The sequence below is a fragment of the Dermacentor variabilis genome, chromosome 8, assembly GCF_050947875.1.
Source record: "Dermacentor variabilis isolate Ectoservices chromosome 8, ASM5094787v1, whole genome shotgun sequence".
Taxonomy (NCBI): domain Eukaryota; kingdom Metazoa; phylum Arthropoda; class Arachnida; order Ixodida; family Ixodidae; genus Dermacentor; species Dermacentor variabilis.
Genome location: NC_134575.1, coordinates 91,356,287 through 91,373,866, shown reverse-complemented (window position 1 = coordinate 91,373,866; position 17,580 = coordinate 91,356,287). Strand labels below are relative to the sequence as shown.

Genomic DNA, 17,580 nt, shown 5'->3' with positions numbered 1-17,580 from the left:
GAATACGAGAAATTGTTTGCTGTGTGTGCGACCGTCCAACCTCAATTATCCCAACAATTGGTATACGGCACTAATGAAACCACAGTTGGGCCGTCGCGAGTTCGTGGCCGACCATTGAAGTCGAGATATAGCGGATCTCGGCCGCGACGACTGCATTTTGTGTTGAGGGTTACGACATATGCATATGTTTTTTTTTTTTTTGAAGTTTAGGTGATCTCCGGATCAGATCAGGCAGTTCAGGGCATACCCTACAGCGCGCCTCGCAGCCTGCAGTACAGCATTTGGAATTGACACCCTTCGGCAATAAGCCTTTTTTTCTTCTTCTTATTCTTGCGGGAATGTTGCGGCAAGGTGATTTATCCCTGAACGTTGAACATTTTATTCCTGCGAAGCAGCCTTGTGCACCAACAAGATTAACCTAACAGGTAAATAAGTAACAGAACGAAAACAACTAAAGTACCTTCGTTCTCAACAATATAGGTGGCCTCTGTGAGAGAGGCCCACGAAAGGAGTGCATAAGTACCCTGATCAATGTAATCTCGATAATTTTGACGGTGTTTCAGTGATTGCGTATCGTGGGACGTTCCCTCCGGCATTCTCCGCGCGAAACACTTAATGACCACCGCGCACTTTGGGAACGCGGCCACGTTCGGCGACCAACTCCGCGCGAAAGTTCCAGGTCGGCCGTTTGATTTCGTCGTCTGTCCAGAAGGACAGAGCGGATTGGAATGGAGCGCCGGCCGACCTCTCGCGTTGCTGCACAGGCGCCCGAGACTGTGACCGCCATATTATTATTAAGCCCGAGTGGCTTCTGCGGCCTTCTCTTCGGGTGCTGCGTTAATAGCCTTCCCTTGGTGCATTCAGTGAACCTCGTGTGCCTACATATTCTCCGCACGGTGTACGGAGGAGCAGAGGACACCTTTGCTCGAGCGGCCGTCCGACGAATCGTGCCGTACTTGATGGATTGACGAAACGCAACCTCGCGGGACTCGGATCACGAAGCGGCCCCTTTGAGAGGCACGCAAATGACCAAATGAGGGGGCGCGCTCGTTTTATTTCCTTTTTTTTCCGCACGAGCTCCCTCCGTGCCGGTTTGTTTGGACGCCCGTAACGGCTGGCTCCGTCTGGGATTAGCCTCGCTTCCGTTGGCATTGCCTCTATCAATGCAAGAAGCTCGAATGAGGGTCTGCGGGCGAACAAGTCCTGTGCACGGCGGGAAAGCGTGCATACGTCGCGGTGTTGAAAGGGAACGCCGATTGCCTTGTAGCGGCAGTACGTGGGAGAAGTGCGTCGACGCCGAGTTTGGCAATACGGACGCCGGTGTGCCATCATCATCATCTCTTTGTCCAATGCAGGACGAAGGCCTCTCTCTGCGATCTGCAATTACGAACCCTGTTGTGCGCTCAGCGGTGTGTTTGTATTGTAGTGTATATCGACGGTGTGAAGGGAGTGCATGTTTGCAGCAGACGGTTGCACAGAAGTAAAAAAAAAACTCACTTGCTGTGACATTTGGCTGCTGAGCACCTCGTGCTCAGACGCTGAACGCCGTCTTCATTTTTTTTTTTTTCTCCTGACGGTCGCTTGTGATATCATTCCGTTCCACCGCTCGCTGCGTAGAATCTTTCTGCGTACCGGTATAGTTAGAACACTGATTGACCTGGACGCTCCTTTCCTCGTGTTTCGCAGGTGACCTTCAGCTACTCCAAGTTTGGCAAGGAGCTGAACGTGCTCAATATCGACGGCTTCTCGCTCAGGGTAGACCCCACTAGGTAAGAAGTCACTTCTGGTGACGGATTTCAGCACTTTCTTTCTTTATTCTCTTCTGTTTATTCGTGAACAAACGGCCACGTCACGTACGTATACGGCCTATCGCACAGAGGTAAGGACCAAACGGCAGTTGCCCGGAAACGGCAAATGCAGCCCTTACCGTTTCTTTACCCGCCGTGGTTGCTCAGTGCTATGGTGTTGGCCTGAAGAGCACGAGATCGCGAGATGGAATCCCGGCCCACGGCGGCCGCATTTCGATCGAGGCGAAATGCGAAAACACCCGTGTACTTAGATTTAGGTGCACGTTAACGAACCCCAGGTGGTCAAAATTTTCGGAGTCCTCCGCTACGGCGTGCCTCATGGTCAACAAGTTGTCTTGGCATTAAAATTCCATAATTTTTTTTACCTTTTTTTTGTCATAAGTCGTACTAATGATCAGAAAACGAAAGTGTGGTATCGGCCTGTCGTTTTACGTATTACTCTTGTTTCCGGAATGGCGGAATTCTGGATACGCAGGCACGAGAAGCACCGCCAATACAGTGACATCTTGTGACGTTGAGTTCAGCTATAGAATACGTCGAACTGGCGTTGCAATTGCCTACCTTGTGCTTACATAGCTGCTGGCGCTAAAGGCGTAGGCGGCAACAAAATCACGTCGGAAGTGCACTGGCTTCTCTTTTTTTTTTTTTCTTCTTAACTCTCCGGCAACGACGCTCGCGCAACACGAAATGTTTCCATTAAGCGCAGTCGGACAACGCTGCAAGTTGCTGCATCGCCACGACCAGTGTACCGCGCCCATATTCGTCACTGCATGCAGTGACGTAACTGTAAAACTGTGAAATACTCGCACAAACATGCTAAATCGATGAAGCTAAAAGCCTTCATCTTCATCTTCTTCTTCTTTGTAGATGTGTACGTCGAGTGATTTCCAGAACTGCGATTCTAGCCTGACGCCATCGCGTCAAATTTGTCGCGAGCCGTCAACGTGGTTACGCGCGAGTGTCACGCGGCGAAAGGCGCAGAACGACGGCGACATGTTACGCGAACCGTACCCGGGCGCTGCATTCGCAAAAATTGTGTTCCGCCACATGTTATATATACTCGGCCGTCAGCGATTCATCGAACGCCCGGAGGCGATTGCGGGAAACAGCCTTTTAATCTCCACGGTAAGCGCGTGCCATGACTAGTTCCTCCCGACTCCCCCCTATATTAGCAGCGTACGTTTTCGCTCGAAAGCGTCGTACCTCGTTAGCCTCGGAATGCGATGCGGGGGCACCTATATGTCGAGAATATCGTGAGTTACCACCCGCTGCATACCGGAATAAGGTTCCTGTATGGACCGTTTTAGCAGATGGCGCCGCACGTACAGTTCCCGCGACTTGCGCTTATACTTTACGTTCCCGCATATCTTCCAGCGCCACACGTCTTTCGTCGGCGCTCGAAGTATACTCTTCCCGTCTGCCGCAGTCTTTGCGCTTGTACACTCTTGCAACAGTGCAGAAGGCGAGCGCCTGTAGCCGCCTACAGTCAAGTAGCCGCGCATCTCGGCTTCGGATTCCGCGCCCGATCGTAACTCGCGGATCGAATTATCGCACCGGACAGCCGGACCTCCCGTTCCGAACCTCCCCTAACCCCCACCCCCCGGTGCGCACGATGAGACATCGGCGTGACGTACAACGAAAAGCACGAAAGGAGTACACGGCAAGGTTGCAGAAGGGCGTACGGTAGCTCCGCGCGGGCGATCCATGGGGCTATAGCGTTGCGCGCGCAGTAATGCGGACGGCCGTGGCCATTGTCTGTTGCGATGATGGCTGCTTGTCATGCCGAGGCAGGCGAGAAAACGTTTCCCGCTGGGAGGCGCTCCGGCCCGTGCGAATGAATGCCCCCCCGCGTACCCCTCGTGACAGCCGCGTCCGGGAGTTTCGCCAGAGCGCAACACTCGGATGTTGCCGCCTCGCCGCCTTTCGTGGCTTCTCGATCGGGAAGCCAGTGGCCGACGTGTCGACAGCTCCGTTCTCTTCAACTTCTTTCTTTCTATTTTTTTTTAATTTTATATGTAATTAAAGCGTTATTTTCAACCGTTTCGTTAACCCTTTGTTTACTGCATTTGTCTGTCGTTACCACGCTGTTGTTGGAACCACGACAAGCGTTGTACTCTACGCGGAAAGCTAATTTCAGCAGCATCATATAGATGAAATCTTAAAATAAGTACTCTTTAGCAGGAAACTAGAGCGAAAATTTTGCTATTTACCCTGATATCCTTTTGGGGAAGAAAGGGTTAAAGAGAGAAGCATAAATTTAGCCCGAATATGGCCTGAGCGCATAGTATTTGTCTTTCCTCGTTTGTACAAATGCTTCGCAGCTTGGGCACAGAGCTTATAAATGTGACGAATGTCGGCTCATTGGACAACTTCGTTCGGCCAACTCGGACGCGCTTTAATACTGCACAGACAACCTGGTCTTTCTAAGGGTGACTGCGGTGTCCTGTTGCGTACGAAACATGTTCCGACGCATCGGTTGCTTTTCTATAGGAATGCATTTCGTCCTTCTTGCGCTTTGCTTTAGGAACACCTATAGCTACAGCGTACGAGGAAACATTTAATTCTGGGTATGCATCGTAAGTAATTACACACAACACGCGTTAGTCTCTGCACCGTCTGCGTACTTCCAGATCCGAGTAAATATAGAGTCACTTGGCAATTCAGAATCTTCTCGTTATACGAATAGTGAGTATCTTTTCCGCGTTCTTTGCGGGTTTGGCAAAGCGACGACTCGCATTCCTTTACTTCAAGTACCACCAGCTACATCCCGAGTGCGTGCACTTGAGAGCCCGTGCAAGAAAGAGTTGAGTGCAAGGGCGAGGACGGTGTGACGCGACAGACTGCAGCGGTTGCTTTCCGCTATTTAGTATTTCTTTTAGCAAATGGGCGTGCCGAAACCGCAGGTGTCGCGAGCGCGAATAAATCTGCGCGCGAACTTCGAGCAGCGCGCGAATAAATGGGACGTTTGGCCTATAGCGGATTTCTCCGGCGCAACTGTCGCCTGCGCGAGCGTGCGACACAAGGGTCGCCACTGTCGCGCACCTGGGACACACGCGACGCGCGACTGTCGCGACTTCTCTCGCGATTGCGGGCGGGCTTCTCACAACCGCGGCCAACTTTGTACGTGGTCGAGGCCACTCGGCGCTTGCACGGTTCGTCGTGCTCCCGTTCGCACCCGTACACGCGTTCGCTCCACTATACATTCACTGCGTGACTTTTTGCCAAACAAGCCCTGACGCCCACGTACTCTCCCGGTGCTCGTCCCCCTCCTCGCCTAGGGGAACGTGTCCGTCCGCGCAAACAAGATTCATCTACTTGCGATTGGGAGCGCGCAGGCAGACAGACAAGCTGCCTCTAGCGCCAGAAGCAACGTTCGAATCCAAATATACTGGCAGGCTCTTCGCAGAGGGACCCATTGTCTCAAAGCGAATCTGGGCCGGTCGCGTATTCCCATCTGTGCGCCGTCTCGGTGAAACAATGCGTCCCGCTGAGTGACCTGCAGCTATACGTGGCTTTCACAGTCAGCGTTCTTTCAGATAGAGAGAGAGAGGAGAGAGAGAGCGCGACCGCTTGTTTTCTTCTCGAGCTGGCCAATTGGCCGGGAAACCAGTGTCTACATTGACTTGGAGAAGGCGCCGTTCACCATCTATACACGCGCTTGAAGTGGAGGCAACTGCCTCCGTTTGCGGGACTCTGTATGCACGTCCGTGGAGCGGCGTCGACGATGCGCCGGTCGGAGAGAGCTCTTGAGCCTGTAGCAGGTGGCTCGCTCTGCTTTGTCGATGGAGTCGCGTGTGCGCATACGGAGTGACTTGACTGTTTCGAGAGCAGAAAGAGGAGGAAGACAACGTCGCCGAGCTGTCCCGGAGGGAAAGAACTAACAAATCGAGCGAAGAACCCATTGTTGCCTTTGTCCTCTTGAGTTCACTAGAAAAGTGCAGGTCGAAACAATGGGCAGCACTCCAGTGAAATCCAGTTTCGACTCCACTTGAGCCGCGTGTGTTAAGACTTCGTGTCAGCAGCTACATTGTCCTGTGCCCACGATTGCGGTTTCCAAGCATTTGTGCCAGGTTGCATTCCAATCGACAAGCGGCTGCTGCAAGAGCAAAAGGGGAGACGGTGCTCCACGAGTTTCAGATTTGTGTGGGGGGAAGCATAACAATTACAAAGTTGGCTCATTCACGCAATTTTCCGCGCAGATCCAGTGCTCTGTAGCGGTGAAGCGTCGAAAGTTCTTGTCGATTGCGCAAGGGAAGGTAACCGTAGGCGGTATAAAGGAATGCTGGCCTGGTAACCTTTCGCTGAACGTTTCGTGTCATCAGCTTTCTTTTGTTCTTTAATACATAACCAAATCTACCCGCACCTGCATAAATAACCTCAACGTAGGCATTCCTCAAGATGCCGTCATTCCCCTAGTAAAAGAAAATGCAGGTGCACACATTACACACAGTTTTTAGAGCGTCGATCATGTTAGCAGATGGTATAGGGAACTCCGTCATGGCAGCAGCACCTAATATTTCAACGCCACTACAAACAAAGTTGGTGCTACCTCGTCGTGACCTTTTTTTTGGTGCGTGAGCTCCTCTTATTTTCTAGGATTCCCCCACTAAGTGTACACAGTTCGCGGGCTCACGAACGTGGTGGCGACCTTGGCGCCACCTGCCGTCATGCCAATAGTGGCGGCAGCAGCAGCAGCAGCAGCAGCAGCTAAGCCATCCAGCCGGCCTCCAGGCCCAGGGCTTATTACGTGCCGCCGCGTCGTCGCCGCCGCCGCCCCAGACAGGTCGCAGACGCGGCGCAACATCTGGTAGCCGAAGGAAGAGCGCCGCGATGCCCCCCCCCCCCCCCCCCCCCCACCTCTTACTCCGCGACGATGCACGCGTGTTGTCTGCTCCCGGTCACAAAAAAGAAACTACAGATACATTGCTGGAGGAGGCGCGGACTGCAGTGCATGCGGGGGTCAAAGGAGCAACAGTCTTCGCCCCCCGGGGCCGGGATGCGGCGAAAGCACAAGCTGGTAAAAAGGCGCCCGCCGTCCTCGAAGGAGACGGAGGCGCTCGGGGGCGGGAAACGTCGAGGCGCGGATCACCGACTGGAACTTCCACACGTGGTACCCAGTGGAGTCCCTTTGCCTCACTTAACTGGCGCTTGAGAGAAAGAAAGCTGTTTCAGGCGACGGCAAAGTGGCCGGAGCCCTGCGCTATCGCTGCCTTCTTCACAGTGCTGTCAGGAGCTCGTCACTGTTCCTCCACCGGGATATTGGGTGAGCAGTGTTGCGCTGCCGGTATGATGATCAGAAAGATCACTGCAGCAATGTCAGTAGCGCTTCTGGACACAAGTTACAAGCAAGGTGTGGTGTGGTGGTTCCGCAACCTTATTGCAATTCCCTGTATCTCTGTTTCTCCTTCGCTATGGATATATACATCTTGGCCTCAGTAAGGCTTAGTGACCCTTGCAGCCGACCTGCCCCTGTCGCGATGATGAAAGTCACCGGACTTTGCCTTGCAAGTATCACTTGGAAGGATGGTATTGGAAGCTCCGCAAAAACACCCAAAGGCGAAAGCGCAACGACAGCCGTTGAAGAAAAGGCGGGTATTCGAACGGAACCTGTTTTGTACGCGTTCCTTCCAGAGGCAGGGCGGCAGACTGTCTCGTGGGTTCGTATTGCGGAGTATAGTGCTGACAGCAGAAATATGAATGCGCTACCGGAGTGAATGTCAGCGAACAGAACAAGAATGAAGTCCTATAGAAGGGACGGCAGGGGGATGACTAACGAATATATTCGGGGCAGAGGTAGCGTATAACTGTTGGAGAGGGCCGAGCGATAAGCATCTGCCTGTGCTGGTTACTGTTGACGTGCAGTCACCAGGGCCGCCTACAAAAATTAAAAAAAGAAAGAAAGAACTGCGCACTGTTTTCCTACCAGCAGAGCTAAGGTTGAGACTAGTTGGCTGCACATGTTGATCCAAATGCTTTGTTGGAACAAATAAGGCGCAGGCAACCCGGGGGCGAAGCGCAACCTTAGCAATCGCGCCTGAAGATACGAGACACCAGGAACGAGTTATGACTGGGATTTATTAAAGGGCTGAATGAAAGTTCTAGATATCTGCAAATAAACTCCTTGTCTACGCCTCTCTTTATTATTATTATTATTATTATTATTATTATTATTATTATTATTATTATTATTAACTGCGTTATCTTGAGTGCTTACTTTCCTGCTTTAAACATTTAGTTACGCATATCGACGGTGAATTACGTTTAACACAATACGTTGGCGTAACAGAAATTCGCACTAAATCTGGGTCAAACAGTGTAGTTTGCGCGCGGACCGATATGCCTGGCGTCCCTCAGGCTGCATTCGCAACAACTGAAAGCACCTGAGGGTAGGGACAACGTTTCTCCAGCCCTCGAGAGCAGTTATTATAGGCTAACTTCAAACCTGTCTGTTTTTTTTCTCGCACGTCAAGAATGCCGCCATCTTTTGACACAGACTCTACGCAAACGGACCAGCAAAGAGCTTCCATTTCTGAGGTGACGTACATGAGCGAGTGCAGAGCGTCGTTATTTAATCGTCCCGCATTCCGTTCTCTTTCGCGTGTCGCCTCCAGCCATTACACTTGCAGGGGCCTCAGAGACGCGTGCTCTGTCGCTCGACGCTCTCCTCGTATCTGCCGCTAAGATTTCCTCTGCGTACAGTGATTTTCGCCAATAAGCCAGAGACTTACCGAAGAGTCTCGAAGGTATACTAGGCGCGCTCGCTAGCCTGGGGTGCCACTTTTCACGACGATTATGCGACCTTCTGACCTTCGGCCTCGCGCGAAGGCTGCATTTCTATGTCTGTGCCCCGTCCCTCGGCGCGAAATGGCGAAGGCGCCCGGGATGAAACTCTTCAACGGTTCATCGCATCGCGCGTCCCACTCGCGACCCGAAATGGCTCTGCGCTGGACGTTTCCTCCTTATTTTCGGGGCCGCGTCACGAATAAGCGCACCGAGAGGTCGCCGGGTCTCGCGCAAACGCCCCGTTTGCCACCGGGATTGACACATTGCAAAGGGCGCGTGGATCGAGCCGAGGTTGCGCGAAAAACGGCGATGATCCGGGGGGAGGCCCTGTTATTTGGGCGCGCTAGCAGGTCGTGGATCGCGGCGCCACCTATGATGACGGCCGCTGCCCTGCATGCCTTGTTGGTGTCCTTTAATCGCGCCACTTGCGCAGCTCGGCTTCAAAATCGGGCCATCAACCGTGACTGTGCATCGGCCCTTCGAGATACTGCGGGCGCTGGGAGGCATGTTATTTGGTCCCTCTATGAGAGAGATGGAGGGGGGGGGGGAGAAAATCACCTAGGTTTGCCTGTCACTCCGAGGTCAATCGTGAAAGATATTTGGGTCGTTTTGCTTATTGTTGTCTGTATCAATTGCCACGCGACACTTCGTAGACATCTAAACTACATGTGGCCCCCGAACACCGAGTCGGCATTTACTGGCTGATAACCCTCGGGGAGGGGCCATATTTGGGCCATATTTGGGCCATATTCACACAAAAATAGAAGGTACTTAAACTAGGAGCAGATGCAGGCAATCGCGGACATAATATTGTGGAACGCGGCCAGACTGTGGCAAGCAGAACTTACGAAACAAAAGTTATATCAGTTCGAACCCATGGTCCCTTCCCGCGAGCACCGTATATGTATATGCACTGTGTCCGTCCGTGTGCGCGGTCGTGAATGGGTCAGCGCTGTCATGGCAACCAACAAGCTCTTGCAAGAAACCAGGAGCTCCGGCGCTGGACAGCGCAGTCGTGGTACCATGCATGGCTCACGTTCTGCGGAATCAGCGTCCGCCGCTTCTGGTATGCGTGTGCGCGTGGTGGCAGTTGCATAAATTAAAACCGGCTGATAGTCGAGGGGTGTCTTCTATGTAGTTTGAACAGCTTCCGCACATGCACCCCGTCAAGTGCCGGCGCAGCCACACCTCAGATGGTAGTGCGGTCTTCTTTCGTATTTCTTAAAAATGACCACGGAGAGTGTCGCAACAGGCGTGATCAGAGGAACCTACCGCCATCCCCTGTCGGAGTCGGTTGAACGGTCTTTCAGTAGCGTCACTCGCCCCGCGGCCTAAACAACGTTGTCCGATGGCGCCTCCCAGTTCCGACGCGTGTCGGCGGAATGGGAGGGCGCTGCGGGCGCTTTTTGCTTTCTTTTTTTCGTATACGCTCTTGACTGCTGCGGTCGCCAGTGGCCCAAGGCTGTGTTGCGCTTCGTAATTACAGGGACCCCTCGGTGACTACGGCTCGTTCGCGACCTGTCTTTCATCTGGGGCTGTCCTGGACAAACCCCCCCCCCCCTCTCTCGATCCTTTTACCCCACCCGATGTTGCGCCGCTTTTCTGCTCGTTTTGTTGTCTCAGTCGCCTGACCGGACTCGGCGTCGTTTGTAAATTGGCCTTGCACAACCGCGCGATCATTGCGGGCGAGAGCGGGCCAGGTTTAATAACCAGTTCGAAGTGGCGCCGCCTTGAACTGCTCCACTTCTTTGTTTTTCTCGCCTCGGCTGGGCAGCCTACGTTCGCGAGTTTTTCGAGTGAACCTGTTTCTTATTTACCTTTTCTTTTTTTTTCGCGTGGAATGCTATTTATCAAACGTGGGGGTAAAAATACAGCGCTTGACCTTATATAGTATAGGGCCCACCCTGAAAAAAAAAGAAGAAAACTAGCTCCCCGGGTCTACAGTCGAACACCACTGCCAGGGGGTCGGTTTCGCTCGGAGTATGAGGTGTATCTTGTCGGACTCGAAGTGTCGTGCCTGGTTGGCGTGCGGTGACGTACTTCGAGCGTACCCGATGGTCTATAGCGCGCCATTGAAATTAGACGCGTGACTGTACTTGCGCAGCTGCGGTTCGTGGCGTGCGTGCGGAAACTGCGGCGTCATGCGCCTCAAAAGTTGCTTATACCTAACGCGTCTGCGTGTGTGATGTGCATTTATCGTAGTTCCTGCAGTGTCATGTTTATTGTGTGTGAGAGAGAGAACACGAGGAAGGTAAGGAAGTTAACCGGAGGTGTCCGGTTGGCTACCCCACTGAGGGGAAGGGAGTGGAAAGAGTTCACGAATGCGCGCAAGGAAAGCGTCACATGGTCAAAGGTGATCTGGCAGACGATCATTAAAGAACGCGCTATTGCGCATTCAGTGCCAGTTGTGCGCCGATTAACGGTGTGGTCTGTCTAATGTTTGTTTATTAAAATATTATAACGGAAAAGCAAATAAAGTAAATTATACTTCTAACCGCACTGAAATCGTACAGCTTTGTGCTGCTGAAACCCGAATGGTGGTCAGCAGCGGGGGGATGTGGGTAGGGGAGTAGAAAGACTGGGAGAGAGGATAGCGCAAGAGAAGGCCAACTGTTTAAGATGCATACAATCCCAGTACCTTATGTGCAGGAACAGACGGGTCGCGCATTCTATATTTTGTGCTTACGGAGGTTCGCAAAAACCTGGTGTGTTATGGCTCTAGTATTCGTGCAATTTCCTCGGTTGTTTTGCGACAGTGCAGTTAGACTATTCTCGAGTAGTTCCGTTTTAGCTATAGATGTGGCTGTTTTCTGTGTTGTGCATTAAAGCCGAAGTTTTAACTGCGCGGTAGTCGGGTTCCTCCGGGAGCTCGAGACGTCTCATTCTTCTTCTCTGCTCTCTCTTTTTTCTCTACTCTCCCCAGGTTCCTGTCCTTGCACTGCCAGCTGTTCCCGAACTTCAGCTTCTGCCCGAGGTAGCGACACGCCTAACGCGCGCGCATCGGGTGTGCTACGCCGGGTGCCAGCGCGGAATGTGCCAAGAGCCACGATGCCTGCCGTGCACACCATGCGAGGAACGAAACGCGCCATCAAGCAGCCATCAACGGCGCGTTTCGTTCGTGGTGGACTACTACTGGCAGTTGTTGTACGAGCGCGCGTGCTTCAGCCATCGAGGGGATTGCGGCGAGCCTCTCTACACAGTGTGCGGAACTGTGGTGTGGAACATTGCGCAGTGAAGCCTTGACCGAGACGTTGTTGCGTGGCGACGGCGGTGTGGGGGCGCGCGAGCGGTCCATTCGGCGTTGGCGCCGCGAACTGCGGTCGGTGCGACAGTGTGACGTCGCCAGTGACCTTCCAGTTTCGCAGAAGACGCTGCCTCGCTTCGCGTGGGATCGCTGCATCGTGTGCAGACCTTCCTTGGGTCTCGCAGCGTCACGAGGATTTTAAGTTAAATTTCGGTTTACTGAACACCCCCCCCCCCCTCTTTTTTTTTGTAAACCTGGCTGGCATTTCTTGCCTCGAGTACCAGGATACAAACTAAGCAGAGATCTCTCTTTGGTTTTGCACCTTGTGCAGAACGTGTACAGAAAGATAGGACCGTATTTTTTGTAGAGGTGTCAGATTCTTGGACAGGCGTCAGAGAAGTGTGTTGATGCTCGCCACAGGGGCCAGCCGACGCGGCCAAATCTGATAACCCAGTAAGACTGAGTAGGGTACACAGGTTAACAGTCGCAGCCAAAGGAAACCGGGGACTCGCGGCGACGTCAACGGGCAAATAATCCTGCACGCGCACGCCGCGAGTTCGCCACTGGCAAAGGAACAATCACTGCAACTCAGTATATATGGCGGATGCCTTCGGGCCCTGCGCGTAATACTAGAAATGCTCAAGAAAATTTAAAACGTTTTCAGCGGCCTCTGATAACGACTGTCAGTATGCCGGGCAAGTACGTAACACCAGAGAACATCGGGAGACGGTGTGCTTGTTTATCGGCGCGGCGGGGTCGCCGTCGCTGGTGCGAATTTCTGTTGTAAACCTATATGGTTCCACGACACCATAATGTCATGTGAAGGTCCAACTTCCCTGGGAGCTCTCGCGTGTGCGGACGTGCAGCGAAGATTCTAGCCCTGATTGCACGCAAATTGGATCAAACTCGTCGAGTAATTTGGTTGCCTTCGTTCCAGTTCACGCTTAATTTAAGCCTGCTGTGACAGTCATTGTGCCATTTCGCAACGCACAGTATTCAGATTTCCTGCGCTAAACGATTAGCCGCGCAGAAGACGAATCACGTGCGTTGGCGTAGCTCTTACAGGTGGCAAGGAAATAAGGAGGCGTTTAACAGCTTCGGCATGAGAAAGAGTAAGCGTTACGTATTTTTGGGCACGTGTTCAACGCTGTGTGTTCAATGTTAAGGCGTTCGACTCGCAACTATTTCCTTCGATGCCGGTCCTTTAGTGCGGTACACATTTTATTTCGCTCTGTCTTTAGGAATTCCTCGTATGTTCTTGTATTATTGTTATTATTATTTTGTTTTCACGGACTGTTTGTTTTACACCACCAGTATATGGAATATCTGTATTCAGCGTGTTCAGTACGTTGGGCTCGGTTCAGTGGTTGACACGTTCACTCGCGCGGTGTCGCACCCGAGTCAGAAGTTGTGCACGAACCGTGAGACGAGGTCATCCAGAAATGCAGTCACGACTCTGTTTATGCTTGCTGCACGGCCGATCAGGCGCACGAGCGGTGTAACGTACGTTTTGCATGCAGTCTGCTACAGTTGCCGTGACATCGTTATAAGGCCCGCTTGCGTGATGCTGTCAGTGGAGGTTCGATCGCTCGTCAAGCAAAATTTGTATCTATGTACGCGTTGATGGAACTCTGCATTCTGACTTGTATTGGTGGCATTGGTGGGTAGGACATTTTCTTTTTTTGTCACGAACTCGAGTATGTTTTTTCTTTTTTCTACGGTTGCCAATGCCTGTTGGTACACTTCACGCACCGCGTATATAGCTGCAATGTACCTGTTGGACCGTAAGCTTTACATTATCTTGAACATGAGTGTAACCAAGAAACGCCTAGGATTCGCTCCGTGTTTAAATCGCGCATCGAGCGAGCCACACAGTTTGTCATAGTTTCACGCATAAAGTGCTTTTTTTTCTCTCTCTTTCTCTCTAAAAGTGTAACATTAACGCATCGCGTATCGCCGTCAGAGTGAGTCGGGGCGCACCTGTCCGAGCCCAGCAAACATTTTAGCTAGTCGAGTGTAACACATTCAGAACCATATTGCAGTCGAACGTGAAGACTTACAACAGGAGCGTTGTATTTCAACTTCGACGTGTGTCCGACCAATGACATGCAAATCGTGAAACGGGAACTATTCGCGTGAATCACCGTGAAATCATTACACTTATAGGCCGGCGTTGGCATCGAGACCTCCAAAGCGTGCGGGTGGGGCGTTTTCTATGTAAAGCGGACTTCTCGTTTTTTTACTATTTTAAAACTGGGAATTCCATAGCAGGACTTCAATAGCTCCTGCTATATGCTTGCGAATAGCTGGTGACTTGAGAATAATGTCCCAATCATCTTTCAATGTTGTGCTACGGACAGCTCACAATGACTTTAGCCCTAAACGTGTCGTCCAGTCTCTTATCTTCGCTGTTTCGCTTTAGCCACAAACAATTCCTCGCGCGCGCCCCGCCATAACGTATAAAGGAACGCACATAATTTGACGAAAATGTCGCAACCGCGTGTTCAGCGTTTGTTGCAACCTGGATGGAGCTCACCTAATGCTCCTTATGGCTCACTCACACTACTAGGCCGACCCGACATCGATTTCGGCCTGCCAATTGTCGGCGCCAGCGTTTCTTTTTTTTCTTTTTTTCACCTTCGCGTCGGCGCCTCTGTCACACTGTATAGACGCCGACAATCTGTAGACGGTCGACGGAGAACGCGGCGTCGGTATACAGTGTGACAGAGGCGCCGACACGAAGCCAAATAAAAGAAAGCGCTGTCGCCGACAGTCGACGGACAGAAATCGGTGTCGGTTCGGCCTAGCGTGAGTGAACTTTTACTGTCCGCACCAACTTTCTCGGTTCATCTCCCTGCTCCTGCGAGTCACTGGAATACAACATAGCGCCTCAGGCTGTGCAGAAACAACGTCCGCGGCGCAGTCACGACGCCTGTTCAGAGAGAGTGCTTCGTCACTATAGGCGCGAAATGACGAGGCAGAAAAAATTCGCTCCCTTAGGCCTCGCGCACTTGTCTCGAAGCCAGCACGCGGGCGACGCGGGCGAGCTTCGCGGACGCGATGGCTCCGAACTTGCGTACAAAATCAAAAGTGCGCGCACAACCCCACCCGACCGCTTCTTTCGCGCCTGTAGTTTGTCCGAGGAGAGAGAGAGAGGCGCGTAACAGCAGTAGTAGTAGCCGGCGGTCAAGTATAATACCGCCGCCTGTCGCGCGCCGGTGCGGAAGCAACGACCTGTAATTGCGTCCCCGCGCACGACGCGTCTCGCCTGCGCTTAATTGAGGAGGCCGCCTTGTTTTTGTTTAACGTCCTTTTTCTTTTCTTTCGCATTCTTCAACCCGCCTTGGAACACGTACGGGAATGCCGTCGCTGCTTGCGAGGTCGGTAGCCGAGACGAGCCACGCAAATAGCCGCGAGCTGCCTCTGCGCTGACCAATCAAAGTCGAGCGCGATGCTGGCCAAACGAACAAGCAGACCCTGTCCATTTGGCGGCGGTGACCGCAGACGCCGCGTTCTTTAAAGATACCGGACTCGCGAAGGGATGTATATATATCGCCGCGGAGAACGAGGCACTCCGGACCGCGCGTGATGTGTTTCGAAGATAGGCCCGCCTTAATTACGTATGCACTGGAGAGCGAGCTTCAGTCCTTGTCATTTTTGTATTTTGGGGGATGGCGTCTGTGGTCACTTTTAGGGCTTTCCGCTTGCGCTTTCCGGTCTGTCAAAAGAAGCTGACAAATGAACTCGGCGGGCTTTAATTCTCTCAAACTTCGCCGATAAGATAATGCAGCCATGGCAGACCCGTCTGACACTCTCCACGACAGCGCTAACAGAGTTGTGATGCATTCAACGACTTTCGCGAAATAAACGAAAAATGCGGTAGCGGGGAACGAGTTTACTGCCGAACGTCTTCTTATTTAACTGAAAACGAGGCTTGCTATAACCTCACAGCCGTGTAGCAAATCTATTACTCTCTTTCTTCCTGTCACTTTACCTCCCCCTTTTCTATTAACCCACGCGTAGGGTAGCAAACTGGATGCTTCCCTTCGGTTAACCTCCCTGCCTTTCACCCTTTCTTCTGTCTCTACTGGCGAGTAATTTTTTTTTTCTTCTGCTTGATGTGAGTGCAGGGGAAGGCAGATCGCACAACCGCACTTAAGATTTTTCAAACTACTAACGACATTGTTAAAAAAAAACACGACGGTGCTACACCAACAAAAACAAATAAGCATGACAGGAACGGCACTATATCTCTGCTCTACTGGCTGCATAAAAATATAATCGCCAACTAGTCCGGCTGTCAGTTTATTTGCTTATAATGACATGTCACTTATTGTCTCGAAACGTCAGTGATACTTGTCAGAAGTCAGCTGTAGGTTATAAAGTCGAACTTCCTTGTCCACGACGTGATTTCGTATGGGCCATATGGATCAGGTTCATTTTAATGGAGGGATATAATGTAGTCGAGAAGTGGCGCTCTTGATTTGCAACGAAGCGCGCTGGTGTGCCTTTTGGCTTTGTGCATACGCGAAGTGTTTGTACAACGTGGTCTGGTGTGACAGGGCGTGGTTGTATACCGCATAAAATACAGCGTTCTGTTTTAAACGCCAGAAAAAAATGTATTGATGTTTTCGTATCAGGAAGGGAATTTCTTCGTCAAGTGACAGCCGAGTAGAAATTGTTGGCGCAATTGTCGAAGGCATTCTTCTGAACCAGCTCCTGTCATGATGGACTTCGCTGCATGGTGTCACAGCTGGGTGCCTAAAATTTTCACGACCGCATTACTCTTCTCAATCTGGTGCAGTCGTTCTTGTGCAATGGTGTCTTGCCTCTCACATGGACAAGAAAAAAAAATTTTTGCCTACTTTTCTTTTTGCGAGGTTCGTGCTGTTTCACATTGCGGCAATCCTCAAAGCGGTGTCTTAGAAATGTATTGTGATGCGTCTAGCACGTCTCGCGCTAGACTGCGAAGTATTGTGTGTATATATATACATATATGCGTGTACATAATCCAGTTGCAATGTGGAGCACGCCTCGTCGCCACGTCGACGGGTGTAGAAATGTGTCGCAGGTGTGTTTTTCTGTATTGGTGTACATATACGTGGCGACGAAAGAAACCGAAATGAAAGAAAGTGCTCGAGCCTTTCTGTATTTTGTATAAGAGACTCGTCGCGGCCGTAAACCGCGCCGTGGACAGCTTTTTTGTAGTATTGTTGTTATTTTTGTGCTGGCGGATGCGGTGAAACAGCCCCATCAATCACGTACAAGACTGAGACTGCACGACTAGGAAAATAATAAAATAATACATGTTTTGAATGAGATGCATTGTGTGTTGTGTTCTTTCTTTCTTTCTTTCTTTCTTTCTTTCTTTCTTTTGGGCGACAGCGTCGGATGGATGGATGGATGTTATGAGCGTCCCCTTCGGGACGGGGCGGTAGGTTGCGCCACCAAGCTCTTGCTATTATACTGCCTACTGTCCTACCTAGGTTAAAAAAGAAAAAAAAAACGATAAATTCCCATAACCAAAATTTCTGACCCCTATTGTGAACTTTGTTTTTGTACGTCTCCGTTTTTTGTCGTTTCCTTACTTTTCTGCCACCAATCTTCCAATCGCCTCTTACTAGTCTCTAGTGCGGACATGTTTACTTTCCCCCTGCTCTCGCTGAACCCAAAGGCTTCAAGGAGGCCAGTGGTGCCTAAATGGACCGCTGGGCAGATGTCTTCAGATTCTAATAAAACAGGCTC

The 17,580-nt window shown here is 51.5% G+C and overlaps 1 protein-coding gene across 1 annotated transcript in view; it reads left to right on the top strand.

Moving 5' to 3' along the window:
- The window catches only part of fng (Fringe glycosyltransferase), a 116,007-nt gene extending 98,851 nt beyond the window's left edge, over nucleotides 1-17,156 (top strand). Inside the window, exons 9-10 of the mRNA XM_075702487.1 lie at nucleotides 1,687-1,769; nucleotides 11,515-17,156. Of these exons, the coding sequence (XP_075558602.1) occupies nucleotides 1,687-1,769; nucleotides 11,515-11,569 (138 nt within the window). The 3' untranslated portion in view covers nucleotides 11,570-17,156. The remainder of the gene's footprint in view (nucleotides 1-1,686; nucleotides 1,770-11,514) is intronic.
- The last annotated feature ends 424 nt before the right edge of the window (nucleotides 17,157-17,580 follow it).